This window comes from Prionailurus bengalensis, chromosome B2 (assembly GCF_016509475.1).
Source record: "Prionailurus bengalensis isolate Pbe53 chromosome B2, Fcat_Pben_1.1_paternal_pri, whole genome shotgun sequence".
Taxonomy (NCBI): Eukaryota; Metazoa; Chordata; class Mammalia; order Carnivora; family Felidae; genus Prionailurus; species Prionailurus bengalensis.
In genome coordinates this window covers 99,262,932-99,275,877 of record NC_057349.1, presented here as the reverse complement: position 1 = coordinate 99,275,877, position 12,946 = coordinate 99,262,932, and the positions used below count along the sequence as shown (strand labels likewise).

General features: G+C 38.8%; 2 protein-coding genes across 2 annotated transcripts in view; one reads left to right on the top strand and one right to left on the bottom strand.

Annotated features, from left to right (window-relative positions):
- METTL24 (methyltransferase like 24) overlaps positions 1-12,946 on the top strand; it is a 170,126-nt gene that overhangs the window by 104,192 nt on the left and 52,988 nt on the right. The gene's annotated exons all lie outside the window — the stretch shown is intronic.
- The window catches only part of CDC40 (cell division cycle 40), a 59,397-nt gene continuing 54,777 nt past the window's right edge, over positions 8,327-12,946 (bottom strand). The window contains exons 13-15 of the mRNA XM_043592097.1: positions 12,330-12,406; positions 10,673-10,817; positions 8,327-9,645 (exon numbers count right to left, since the gene is read on the bottom strand). Of these exons, the coding sequence (XP_043448032.1) occupies positions 9,468-9,645; positions 10,673-10,817; positions 12,330-12,406 (400 nt within the window). The 3' untranslated portion in view covers positions 8,327-9,467. The remainder of the gene's footprint in view (positions 9,646-10,672; positions 10,818-12,329; positions 12,407-12,946) is intronic.

Here is a 12,946-nt window from a genome sequence, read left to right as displayed (position 1 = left end):
GAAATCTAGGGAGTAAAATACTGATTGCTACTAGTCTTTATTCCTTTTCCCCATTTTTTACCTCCTTTTACTCCAGATGTTCCCTGTGTTGGCTTTTTGTTTCTTGCAGTGGTTTGAAAATACCGTTCCTCAAGTGAGAAACCAAGATATATTAGCTAGACAATCTTACTAACTTCAGTTCAAAAGGGAACAAGATTTTCTGAATTAGTGGTGATGATTTTGAAAAATACAAATGAGGTTTTTATTTTAAAACTCATAGTACACTAATAAAATTTATTGAGGTGGGAAGACCAGCTTGAATAAGTGTGATTTAAAGTAGCAGTTAGGAGTGCCCGGGTGGCTGAGTCGGTTAAATGTGCGACTTTGGTTCAGGTCATGATCTTGTAGTTCGTGAGTTCAAGCCCTGCATTGGGCTGTGTGCTGACAGCTCGGAGCTTGGAGCCTGCTTCAGATTCTGGGTCTCCCTTTCTCTCTCTCCCTCCTCCCCCCTCTCTCTCTAAAAAAATAAAAATAAAAAAAAATAGCAGTTAAGTTGCTCTCAAGACCATAGGTATTTCAAAAGCACAAAGTGGCGTAACTCTCAGTTTGCATGGTGTTGTCTCCAAAACAAGGTTAACTTCAGCCTAGTTCCTGTTTGGATTATATCACAGATTCTCTCTTTTATTTTTTAATTAAAATTTTCCACACTGAAGTATGTACAATAAACCTGCTTTTTACATTAAACCTTTTTTAAACCTTCTTTTACACTAAAGTGTGAAATGTACTAATCCTATGTGTCCAGGCTGATCAGGTTTTAGATATGTACACACCCATATTAAGATTTTTAATTCATCAGATTGAAGATTTAAGGAATTACTGAAAGCCCCCTTTGTACAGGGCAGGTTACCACTTAGTCCAGATTGGTGGTGCAAAACGTTGACTTCATTACATTACATTATATATATATATATATATATATATATATATATATATATATATCTGAGGTAAGAATGGCTGTACTGTTAAGAAGAAAAACCACTCAAAATCACAAACACACCCACCCACACCCACCTACTAGGCAGCTTGTTCAATAGTTATTTGTACTTGTTTTATGCTTATTTCTAAGGCTGTCCTTCATTCCCTTCATGGATAGTTTGAAATTTATGATGAGTATTCTGACTGTTGCTATGGTTTCCCTGCCTCTAAAATTTATTATGCTTATTGTGTAGGCTGGGGTTTCTTAACCTCAGCACGGATTGCCATTTGGGGTTGGCTAATTCCTTATTGGGGGAGGGAGGGCTGTTCTGTGCATTGTAGAATGTTCAGCAGCATCCGTGGCCCCACTCGATACCAGGAGCATCTCTCCCTCTGCTCCCTCAGTTGTGACAACCACACGTCTCCAGACAGTGGCAAATATCCCCTAGTGGCAAAATCATCTGCCGCGGAGAAATACTGGTGTAGGCCATGAGACAGGGTCTGGGGTACCACAGGACTGCTGTTTGGGAAGCTCCTGTTTGAGAAGAGCGGGAAAAATGAGAACCAGCACCACTGTAACCACCACAAAGGCAGCACAAACAAAACACAGAGAACAGATGAAGTCAGGAGCTGCTATTGAGAGCTTAGCGTGTGTCCAGCACTGGGCAGAGATTGCCCCTGATTCTCCCAGCAACCCTGCCAGGAAGTGTAATTTTCCCAGTTATACTGGAAGGGAATTCTGAGAGATTAGATAGCTTTTCCAGAATATGCCACTAGTGGATGATGGTAGAGAAGGAATCCACATCTGAGCCTTTCAGATCCTGAGCCTGTGCTGGCCCCCTTCCCTCCACAATGTCACCTCAATAGCCTCCAACAGATGTAAGATGCTACTCCCATGGATGTATTTTTGCTTCCTTATTAGTAAATGGGGTGTGTGTGTGTGTGTGTGCGGGGGAGGGAGAGAACCACAAATATACTAAGATCAGACCTGCAAATCTGTTAGAGTTGGGACATTTTTGTAGCATGCAGGTTTAATTTAAACAACCTACTTGCGGGGCGCCTGGGTGGCTCAGTTGGTTGAGCATCCGACTTCGGCTCAGGTCATGATCTCACGGTTACTGAGTTTGAGCTGCACATCGGGCTGTGTGCTGACAGCTCGGAGCCTGGAGCCTGCTTCAGATTCTGGGTCTCCCTCTCTCTGCCCCTCCCCCGCTCGTGCTCTGTCTCTCTCTGTGTCTCAAAACTAAATGTAAAAAAAAAAATTTTTTTTTAAACAATCTACTTGATTAAAATATGCCTGCCAAATGGAGGCTCAGTGAAAGAATATGGGGACCCAGCAACCCCTCGGTCAGTATTTCAGTTGCCAGAAAAGCTCTTGCAAGGCCTGCAAGCCGCTCTTGGCCCTGGCTCATCCCACTGTGTGGTACTTTCCTCATGGGTTTAGAAAGGGCACAGTCACTTGGAAGTTCAGTGTTTCCTTTGTTTAGTCTTTGACCTGCACATACATGAGCTTATTCTTAACAGAGCAATGCTCATAGATGGATCTGAAAATACAATTTAACATTGTTCTTCAAATGATGACAAATCTGTTATTTTTTTAGGTGAAAGACACAGTGTGTCAGAGATTCAGAGGTCCCCTTTTAGCACAAGCTGTGCCACAAGTTGAAATTAAAGTCAAAGAAAAAAGAATTTCCCTTTTCTCTTAGAGTGATTGTATTTGATGCAGCGATCACAGGTTATGCTATAAACATTTGTAACTATTTGGTACGTTCAAATGAAGGCAGCCAGGGAGAAATTGTTTGTTGAACATCTGTTAGAGTTTACATCAGGGTAGAACACAAGTAACTGCAAACTCATGAATTTACAGTGTTTAGTCCGATTAGCTATTTGTGTAAGCCATTTCTGCCTTGGCTATACGATTTTAGGTATAGTAAATATGGCACAAGGTTTGTATTTCTGCAGTATTACATGTTTGGATTTTGCAAAGCTTGGATTCATACCGGGGAACCCCCCTCATCATCGTATTTTGTCAGATTAAAAATGAAGCCCTCATTAAAACAGATTATTTTACTTGACAATAGTACCTCCCAGCTCAATTAATATACTTGTTCACTTCTGCTAGAGGTAAGTTTATGTTTTTGCCTTTTAGGCAATAATGTAATTCTTTTTGTATTAGCCAATTGCTGGTTCTTTGTGAGTTCGTAAATACACTTAACCCTATGTAAAAAAGTCTTTTTCTGATTGAGAGAGGTATTTGTAGTTACTTATCACACGAAATCGGAACCCAAAGATTCAACGTATTTAACTGCCTACATTTAGATCTTATTGAAATTCTTTACATAATTATATTTCTGTCCTTAAGGAAAATAAATCAAGCAAGCTAGTGCCATACTTCGTGTTTAGCACTATATGGAAAAAATGCTAGCTCTCATTAAAACCGATGCTTTGTAAAACTAGCAATGTTGCTGTGGGCACAGTTGTGAGAAAGTGATGGGGGCCCGACTCTAATGGAAGAGGCCAAGAGAACGTCTTTAGCTAGGTTCTGTTTTACTGAAGAATGAAACACACATAATCTGGGTAACTGAGTGTTTCTTTTAAATTACCTCGGAGAGAGCAAGCTGGAAGCCGCAAAGATTATGCTGCAAATCTGAGATTTAAAAAATACACAAGAAAGTTGCATTATGTAAAGGTGGCAGAATAGTAGGATGAAAGGAGACAGATTTTGATGCTGTGGGTAACTAGCTATGTGGTATTAAACAAATCATCACCTTTATTGGCCTGTTTTCTTATGTTAGGTTGGAATATTTGATTTCTAAGGTTTCTCCTACCTTGATGAACTCGTTATTCTAAGGTTTTTGTGATTAGAGAAGGCTTAGACAGTGGTAGGATAATTTCTTGATTTGTGCACTATAAAGGGAAGCCTTGGGATAAATTCAGAAGGATCCAAATGATGTGCTTATTCAGAAGAAAAGGCCGGGGCACCCGGGTGGCTCAGTCAGTTAAGTGTCCGACTTCAGCTCAGGTTGTGATTTCGTGGTTGGTGAATTCCAGCCCCGCGTCAGGCTCTGTGCTGACAGCTCAGAGTCTGGAGCCTTCTTGGGACTCTGTCTCCCTCTCTCTCTGCCCCTCCCCTGCTCGCACTCTGTCTCTCTCCCTCAAAATAAATAAACATTAAAAAAAAAAAAAAAAAGGCCCAGATAATAGGGGACTCTGTTCTGATGGCTCTCCAATCAAATGAAGTCCCCTTAGGCAAAGTACCTTTTTGGATAACACACTTAAACTCACCTGGTTCTAAAAACCGGGTCTCAGACTGCACTGGTTTATCCTTTTGTTTCGAGAATCTCCTAAAAAAGTGGCAATATCTGAAGATGCTAGGTTAAGTATGTATGTATCTATGGTGATCCTTTTGTGTGTACATGTGTGAGTGTGTTACCTTTTGTACACACACAACACAAATGTATAGACATATACCTTTATATGTATGGATGAATTCCTGAGAAAGAAAAATCTTCAGGCACACGAAGCTCAGAGGGAGCCTGGACCCTGACAGAGCAGGAACCTGTACCTCCTGCATTAGTGCTAGGAGTTGAGTGTATCAGTGATGCTAGAGGCCTACAGCACTGGACATAAGGTTGTGTTGGGGGAAAGGATTGGCCTGGATACACCTGCAGCAGTGGGCCCGTTGGAGGGCAACAGCCTCAAAGGAAGAGTCCTAAAAAACCCACCCCTCTCACCCCTGCCCCACACCACAAGAAAGCTTTATCCTTGCTGTAGCTCTAGGAGGAAATCAAAGTTTCCCATGAGAATTTGAAACCCCTGGCCATTTTAAGGAATTGAATTTATATTAATCTCATGATGAGGAAAACCGTAAGTTGAGAAACCGAGGTAAAAAACTGAGGGAGTGAGGGTGAGGGTAGATGGCCGAAGCAAATGTAACACCACTGCGAAGGGACTGCTTCAACTCAGACTACAAAGGCTTTCTTAAAAAACAAAATGAAAAACAAAACAAGACCCACAGGAGATGCATTCCTAACACGAAGTTACAAGTGACAAAGAAATGGCCCACCATGAGGTAGAGTTGACGGACACAATAAACACTGGGATTTTCAGCCTAAGAACTTGACATAGCAAATCTTAAAGAAAATACAAATTGTTTAAAATGATTACAGGCGTAAAAGACTATACAAATAGACCTTCCGTCAAGGGAAAGTCATTGGAATACATTTAACGGATTAAGTGGCAGATTAGACACAGGTGAAGAGACCTCCAGGTTAACTGGAGGAAACTGCCCAAAACGTAGCACGGAAAAGTATAAACATGCATGTTCTTAACATTTTTTGGACAGTTTGAACCTTAGAAGATGAAGCAGTAAAGTTGAACATTTGAACCACGTAAAACGTGCTGCTAGGCCTGTACGTGCAGTATGGCAGCCATTAGTCACATTTTGCTATTGAGCACTTAGAATGTGGCTAATGTGACTGAGGAACTGAGTTTTACATTGTATTTACTTTTAATCAACTTAAATTTAAAAACTTATACCTGATTCAGTTATTAGAAGACTCTCTTTGCAACAACGTGGGCATGTAAATCGACTTGGTATAAAAGAGGTGGAATATTTCATGGATGTTTAGGGTCTGAATGGAGATGTGCTGTTATGTGTAAAATATACACCAGATTTCAAAGACTTAGTATGAGAAAAGTAAATATTTAAAAAATAATTGAATGTTGAAGTAATACCTTGGATATGTTAACTAAAATATTAAAATTAACATCCCCTGGGCTTTTTTTAACTTTTTTTTTTTTTTTTACATTTATTTATTTTTGAGAGACAGAGCACAAGTGGAGAGGGGCAGAGAGAGAAGGAACCCAAAGCAGGCTCCAGGCTCTGAGCTGTCAGCACAGAGCCTGGCATGGGGCTTGAACTCACAAACCGTGAGATCATGACCTGAGCTGAAGTCGGATGCTTAACCGACTGAGCCACCCAGGTGCCTCACCCCTGGGTTTTTTTGTTTGTTTTTTAAATGTGACCATTACATTAGAAAGTTAAAGTCTACGGCCATACCACCCTGAATGCGCCCAATCTCATCTGATCTCGGAAGCTAAGCAGGGTCGGGCCTGGTTAGTACTTGGATGGGAGAAAGTTAAAAATGACACACATGAAAAAAAATTACACAGCTCACATTTTTCTATTCAACAGCATGATACTGGGACATGTACTTAAAATATGCTTGAGATTTGAGTTAGTCCCTCAGATCTCAAATGCTGAAGGGTGGAGAGTAGGTTGTGGAGAGCTAAAAAAAAATTCATCTGAACTTTGTGACTGCAGTTACAGGAAGCTGTACCAGCAAAGGAATTATCTTTCTTTGTCACTAAAAATAAAGCCACTCTAAGGACTCTGGCTGCAAGTTGTGCCTTCTTTTCCCTTAAGTTCCAGATAAAATTGTGGTGTTTAGGTTGAGAAAGTGGTTCCTACAATTATTATAGTGATTATGAACATGGAAAGTACACATAGAAATACAGATAATGTATATCTATACATATAATCACACACACATGCATATATACACAAACACGCATGCACACACACGTATTTGTTTTTGGTTAGCAAAATTTGTCTTGAGTTTACATGTTTCTGAAATGAGGCTCAAGATAGACTCTACATCAGTGTTTCTCATCCTCAGTGTACCTGCCTCTCAACTGGGGACCTTACTACAAGTGCTGAATTTGATCCAGTGAAGGATATATATATATATATATATATGGATACAAAAATATGAATATATGAATGAACACAGAAATATGTATGTTCACTGGCTCCTCCAACGAACCTCCATTTTCTTTTCTGTATCTCGGTGAGCAACACCATCTCCACGTGATTCTGATACAGCTGGTCCTCAGTCTGCTCTGAGAAACACTTTTTTCCAAGGAGAGCCTCCGTAACCCACGAAGTGTGGCAGTCCTTATGGCTATCATCCAAGGGTTTAAGATTTCATGGTTCTTGTTTTCCTCCCGGTAATTTATAAACGTGCTAAGGACATCAGGCACCCTCACAGGGCATCGTCAAGAATCACTATACTTTTTTACCTAGGGAAGCGCCTGTCTGACGCTATTCCCTGTCCTTTATCTTCAGAGTGTCTCCTTAGGGCAAAACATTCCCAGCTTGTGCTTCAATATTTAAATGTTCATTTGATTAAAACTTTCAGTATAGCATCACTTTCATTCCAACCTTTAGGGAGGAAATCTGTCCTGGGTGTGATAAAAAGGTTGCAGTGAGGAACAGGGGCCAGAAGGTAACCACTTAATTTCAGCGACCATATGGATGGTCTTGAGGCTTTCTGAAGCTGGGCAAGAGCCGCACTCACTTGTGTACTCTGAAATAGGTACAGTCATGACTCAGTGTCACCACTAGGTGTATAAATATGGAAGGCGTTAAACTTAATCTGTGTGCTCTCAGCGTGCTGCCCTGTATTTTTGTTACGTAACTAGAATAAACCCACTAATGTTCCATATTAAAATACCATCCCCGCCTCTAAAGCACCATTTCTCCCCATAAGATAAAAATGACCTATGAAAATCTGCAAATGGTTTAATCTGTTGTCTCTCAACAGAGTTAACACTTAAAACTAAGAATGAAAAATTTGATAACACTTTCTACAAAAATGCTTTATTTAAAAATACGATCTTTTTAAAAAAGAGACAACTTTTATATACAGTTACTTAGTTTAGAAACAGTCAAAAACAATAAAATAAACCCAGATTTAGAAATTATGATCTGTAACGTACACAATACTGATGCTGAACAAGATCAAAGTTTAAATGTATGGATTAATTCTTTTTGTCCCATCACATTTCAGTAATTCACATTTGTTAAAACCAGTGGCTTGGGACTGAAGAAAAGGTCTTGTGTGAATTCCTTCCTCTTCAGGAACGGCAGCCACCCTTCCTGGCAGATACAGAAAGGCAGTGTAGCAGCCAGGCAGTGTATTCTTATTTCTTTGAGTGTCTGTGTGTCCAAAAATAACACGTCTACCATTTTTATTCTCTTTTTCCATTTTCTTCTTTGGGATTTATTTATGTGTGGCTCTAGTACCAGGTCATCAATACCAGGCCTTTTTAGAAATTAATTTTTAAAAATGGAAGTTCTAAGCACAAGGAGCATGAATTGCTATTGATAGCCCAGGACTCCGAGCTAATGCCCTTAGGATATCAACATTCAACATGATTTTGGTCTCCACGTCGGCACTCTGAGCCACGATGAACCGTTCTTTGTAAGCATGGTACTGAAATATTTCAAAGTACATTCAAATATATTATAGAGATTTGTACTAAACCAGAAGAAATGGCTTGTCACCCAAAGGGCTATTAGCTACTGTATTCGAGAGGCTATCTTGATTCCACAATTTGAAACTTAGAAGTTTTTTTTTTTTTTTAAACCAACCAACCACAGTTATTGCTTCTCAAACTGGGGAACCTTAGCCAACTTCTTGGAGTATCAATTTTACTCAAAGATGTGGAAAGAAGTTAAACATTTTTCTGATCTTAAAAAGTTCTGTTGACTATATCCACGAGCAAAATCAGAATAATTTTGAAGATAAAACATACAACTTCAAAGAAATGACAAGGTGACATTTTGGACGATGATCTCATACCCTGTCTCCTATGAGGAGTATTTCAGTAGTAACATCTATGAATCAATGACCTAGGAGACCCTGATTTCTGAAAGTGTAGCCAGGTCCTTACAGACAGTAAATACAAATAAAATTCAAAGCCTTCACTCATCCTCTTGAGTGTCACCTTCAAAAATAACATAATTCTCTGATTATATATATAGTCCTGTCTGTACTGATCAGGAAGAAAGCCAAGGAAAGAACTCTGGACTGTTTATTTTCCATCGTTTAATAATTAGAGGAATATCTGCAGTTAGAGAAGATTGCTGGCTTACAAGTAAACACACAATATATGTCATAAAAAAATAGCAGAACTCCTGAATCCAAAAGGTTTGAACTTGACCCACCAAAAATAATGGGAACAATAATTGTGGGTGGTTTTATCCTTCTTTCACATTCACATTAAATTATATCATCCCTGTTCCTTACTTCCCTTTTTGTCGAAGAGGTACACATATGGTGCCTTTCAGAATTATTTGTCATTAGTTATATTACCTCCTTTAAAACCCCAAATCCACCAGGATTCTTCCTCAAGAGAGATCCTTTCAGTATATCGAGGGGGTAAACCCCAACTGCCTGCCAACAATAACCCTCACCGAATGGAAAGTCAGTGTTCATTCTCTGTATAAATAACATCTATAAAGAACTAAATGAAATTGCCAATGAAATTATAGGAGACAAATTTACAAGAAACATTTTTTTTTTTTTAAACAATGGGTCAACTTCATAAGGCCATGTAAGGAAATCATAATTTGTAAATCAAGTTGTCATCCAACACATTTAATAATTAAATATAGTTAAATATGATATTGGATCAAAAATGATCCTAGATAAGGATTAATCTCATTAATCCCACAATTTAATGAGACCATCCCAACCACATGTGATGACTTTCGATGTTTCATGAGGATGCCACACTGCACCTATGCACACCTTATCATGAGCTTTAAATCGACTGTAGAGTTTTGTGGTCTTCCAGTCCCAGATATTCAATTTTCCATTTCCGTCTCCTGAAATCACGTAGCTAGAATGGGAAGGAAAATAAGTTCAAATTATTGAAACACCTTAAAGTGGATAAGGAACAGAGAAAGAGTTCATCTTTTTCCCGGTAACATTAAAAAAAAAAAAAAGTCAATATGAATATACAATACTCAGAATAACACGGTAGAGTATAAAGTAGTCTATAATTTAAACTTCTACTTAAAAAATCTTCCCATTGAGCTACCAGTCTATGCGTCAAAATTTATTAACTTGGAAGTTATTTAATAAATTAAAAATTCATTCACTTGGAAATTTATTAACTATGGAAACCCAGGGGCCACAATAAATGGAGTATTAAATCACTCTCTAGACAGAAACGGTGCAGGGAAACGAGCTTCACACAGAGCCAGCCAACACCGGTTCTACCAGAGTCAGACTCGACCACCTTCATAGTTATTTTCTGGCTTCAATGTCTTTTGAAAATGTTTAAGACTGACTCAGAGGGGTCAATTCCTAGCCTAAACATACAAGGTTACAGAGACTTCAGAATTACTTGTACCTACATATTTTAGCTGAGAATAGGGGACTGAGTGCAGAGTTTAACTCCAAGAAAGGCTCCACCTGGGCTCTGCAAATCCAGTGCGGCCTGGAAAGAGCCAAGAGCTGGATTTGAGGTCTCAACACAAAGGCTGCCGTGATGTTGTTCATGTCAACACTGTGATACAGAATTAATTCTGTTGTAGAGCGATCTACAGCAGTAGAGCGATCACAGTCTGGCTAGCCTTGTTAGAAGAGCAGAGAGACAAGAAGGCACTGCCTGTATAGATAGGCATTTAGGATGTGGTTAAAGGCACAGGACCAAGCAGTATAAGGAGACACAGTACAGAACTTAAAAAAGCCAAATGTAGTTTTCATAGCTTGCTCTTGCCTTTCCAGCAGGCATTGTGACAATCTGCACAGTTCTCATACAATTACGTACGTGGGAGTGATTTTTAAAGTGTTATTACTTGTACAACGGTAGGTCATATCATCATTATTTGAATATGAGAAAACAGGAGATTTAAACTTACCTCATGTCTGGTGAAAAGTCCACCTGACAAGCATAACCTGCTACCATATGGCCCTTAAAAATTTTTTTCTTATTTAATCTAAATCTATTCTGTGCTCCAAAAATTAAGATTTGGTTGTCCATCGATTGGCACGCTAGCCATTTCCCTGTAAATTCAAGAAATGGGACATTTTAGAGCAAGACCAAAAATTCTAAAAAGACTTTATTTTAAATATGTTCAGACATTAATATTCTCTTGTTACCAACCACTTTACAACAATAGGAAAATGAATTTACTATACTGTCTGTAAGGTATTACAAATGTGTTGCTGACAAGAGGGATTTATGTATAAAGTAATGGATTTTGTGCATATAATCCCATATCATTAAGTACTCTCCATACAAAAGCTTTTTTTTTTTTTTGCCTATATAAGGATATACAGAAATTCTGAGTTTAGCATTAACAGAACTCAAGTAAAATTTTATTAAATAAAATTAACTTGGACTAAGTCCAACAGAACCATGGAAGAAAGGAGATTAATCTATGTTAATTACGGAAAAAGGAAAGATTACCTCTTGGTGAGAAAACCTAGGATTATTAAATAAAACTATTCAAAAAAGATGTATCCCTAAACAATTATAGAAACTGTATTGAAAGGCCAAGTTGCTTTTATCTACCTAAGACTCACCAAAGCCTTGAGAGCCTATCTTTTTGCATCCTAGGGAACTTGCAGACATTATTAACTAAGGAAATGCTCTTAACAGTATTCAGTCTGAGAGGGTAAATAGCCTTGTTCAGGGCACAATATCTGTGATGGATAGTTTAAAAATGCATACATAAAATGTAGACACAGGGTGACAAATGTGACAAGTATACAATATGATTATCAAAGCAGAACCCAGTTAGGTTGCTCTTCTCATAAAAATCATAGGGCATTTGACAGAAGTGATCACTGATTTGCCTGTGGCAGACTCCTTGATGGAAGCACAAACTATTTCTTGCCTCTTTCTTCTTCCTTGCTCTACATTCACAGGAGCTATGTGAGTTAACAGTGATTTGATGAGTGTTGCCCAAACATCAGATCCTCTACTTTAATACCCTCATGGAGAGCTATAATTATACCAGTAAACTGTCACAGTATCTCTGTAGTGCAAATTACCTTATACTTAAAAGGCAATGCATTATTGAATAGAAAATAGTATTAGACGGATTTATCTTTTTTATTTTGCCTGAGAAAATCTTTTATGGTAAATTGCGAAAGTATTTTTATTATGGGGAACCAGATCAAAATTTTCTATCCCTTGAAAGAGAAAGAACTCACAGTAAATCACTAAATGACTGAACACGGTTCTGTCGGAAGGAGAATTCTCAAAAAAACAAAAACAAAACCCGATCCTCGGATAGAAATCCTTAAGATGCTCAGTGTTAGCTAGAATTCAGTTTGTTTGCTTGCTTGCTTATTTATTTATGTATAAAAAAACAAGAGAACGGGTGAGGTGACTCACTTATGAAAACCAGTGATTATTTCCAATTTTGAAAACGTTTCCTTATACAAGTACGACCCTGTGACAGACTTGCCCTAGGAGGGAATGGCCAAAGTTCTTCTGAAGACAGAAGTCACACTTTGTCTTAGAGGCTCATAAAACACATTAAAACCACATTCTACCTACTGACTCACCATTTGGAGACAAAGTCACTGCAGGCATCGAGTGCATACTGGGCTCTGCTATGTACTTGAAATCCACAGGGATGTCCCTAAAATTTAACAACAGCTTATCAGAAAAAGTAATTTTTAAAAAGTATCTTTAGGAGAATTGTCTCGGAAACTAAAGAGATATTCTTGAAATTATATATTTAATGAACCTTTCATGAAACTTCCCAGGGGGAAGGAAAATCACAAAATGGCATCCCGTTGCTTATTACAGATCTTTCACTTCACAAATGCCTTTCCGTGAGAATTATGACAGTGTTCGTGGTTTTCCAGTTCTACTGAAACTGTGAGTTTTATGTCAGAAAAAAATCTGTGACTAGAGTTCTTTAACAATGAGTTCATCTGAAAATGTACCACCGTAGGCAGAAGCAAGATGTCTGAGGCAAGCCTACAGGGACGTATTTTCCCTGCCAGTCAGCCTTAACCTGCTACTCTGCAAACAGGTGAGAGTGTAAAAGAGCCTTCGGCAATGCAAGTGGATGGTAGGCGAAGCTGCGCGGGGATCTGCAAGCAGGCAGGGCCCATCCGGAAGTAATGAGATTTCTGCATGGGAAAGGGCGATTAAGGGCCTGGTACCTGGATAT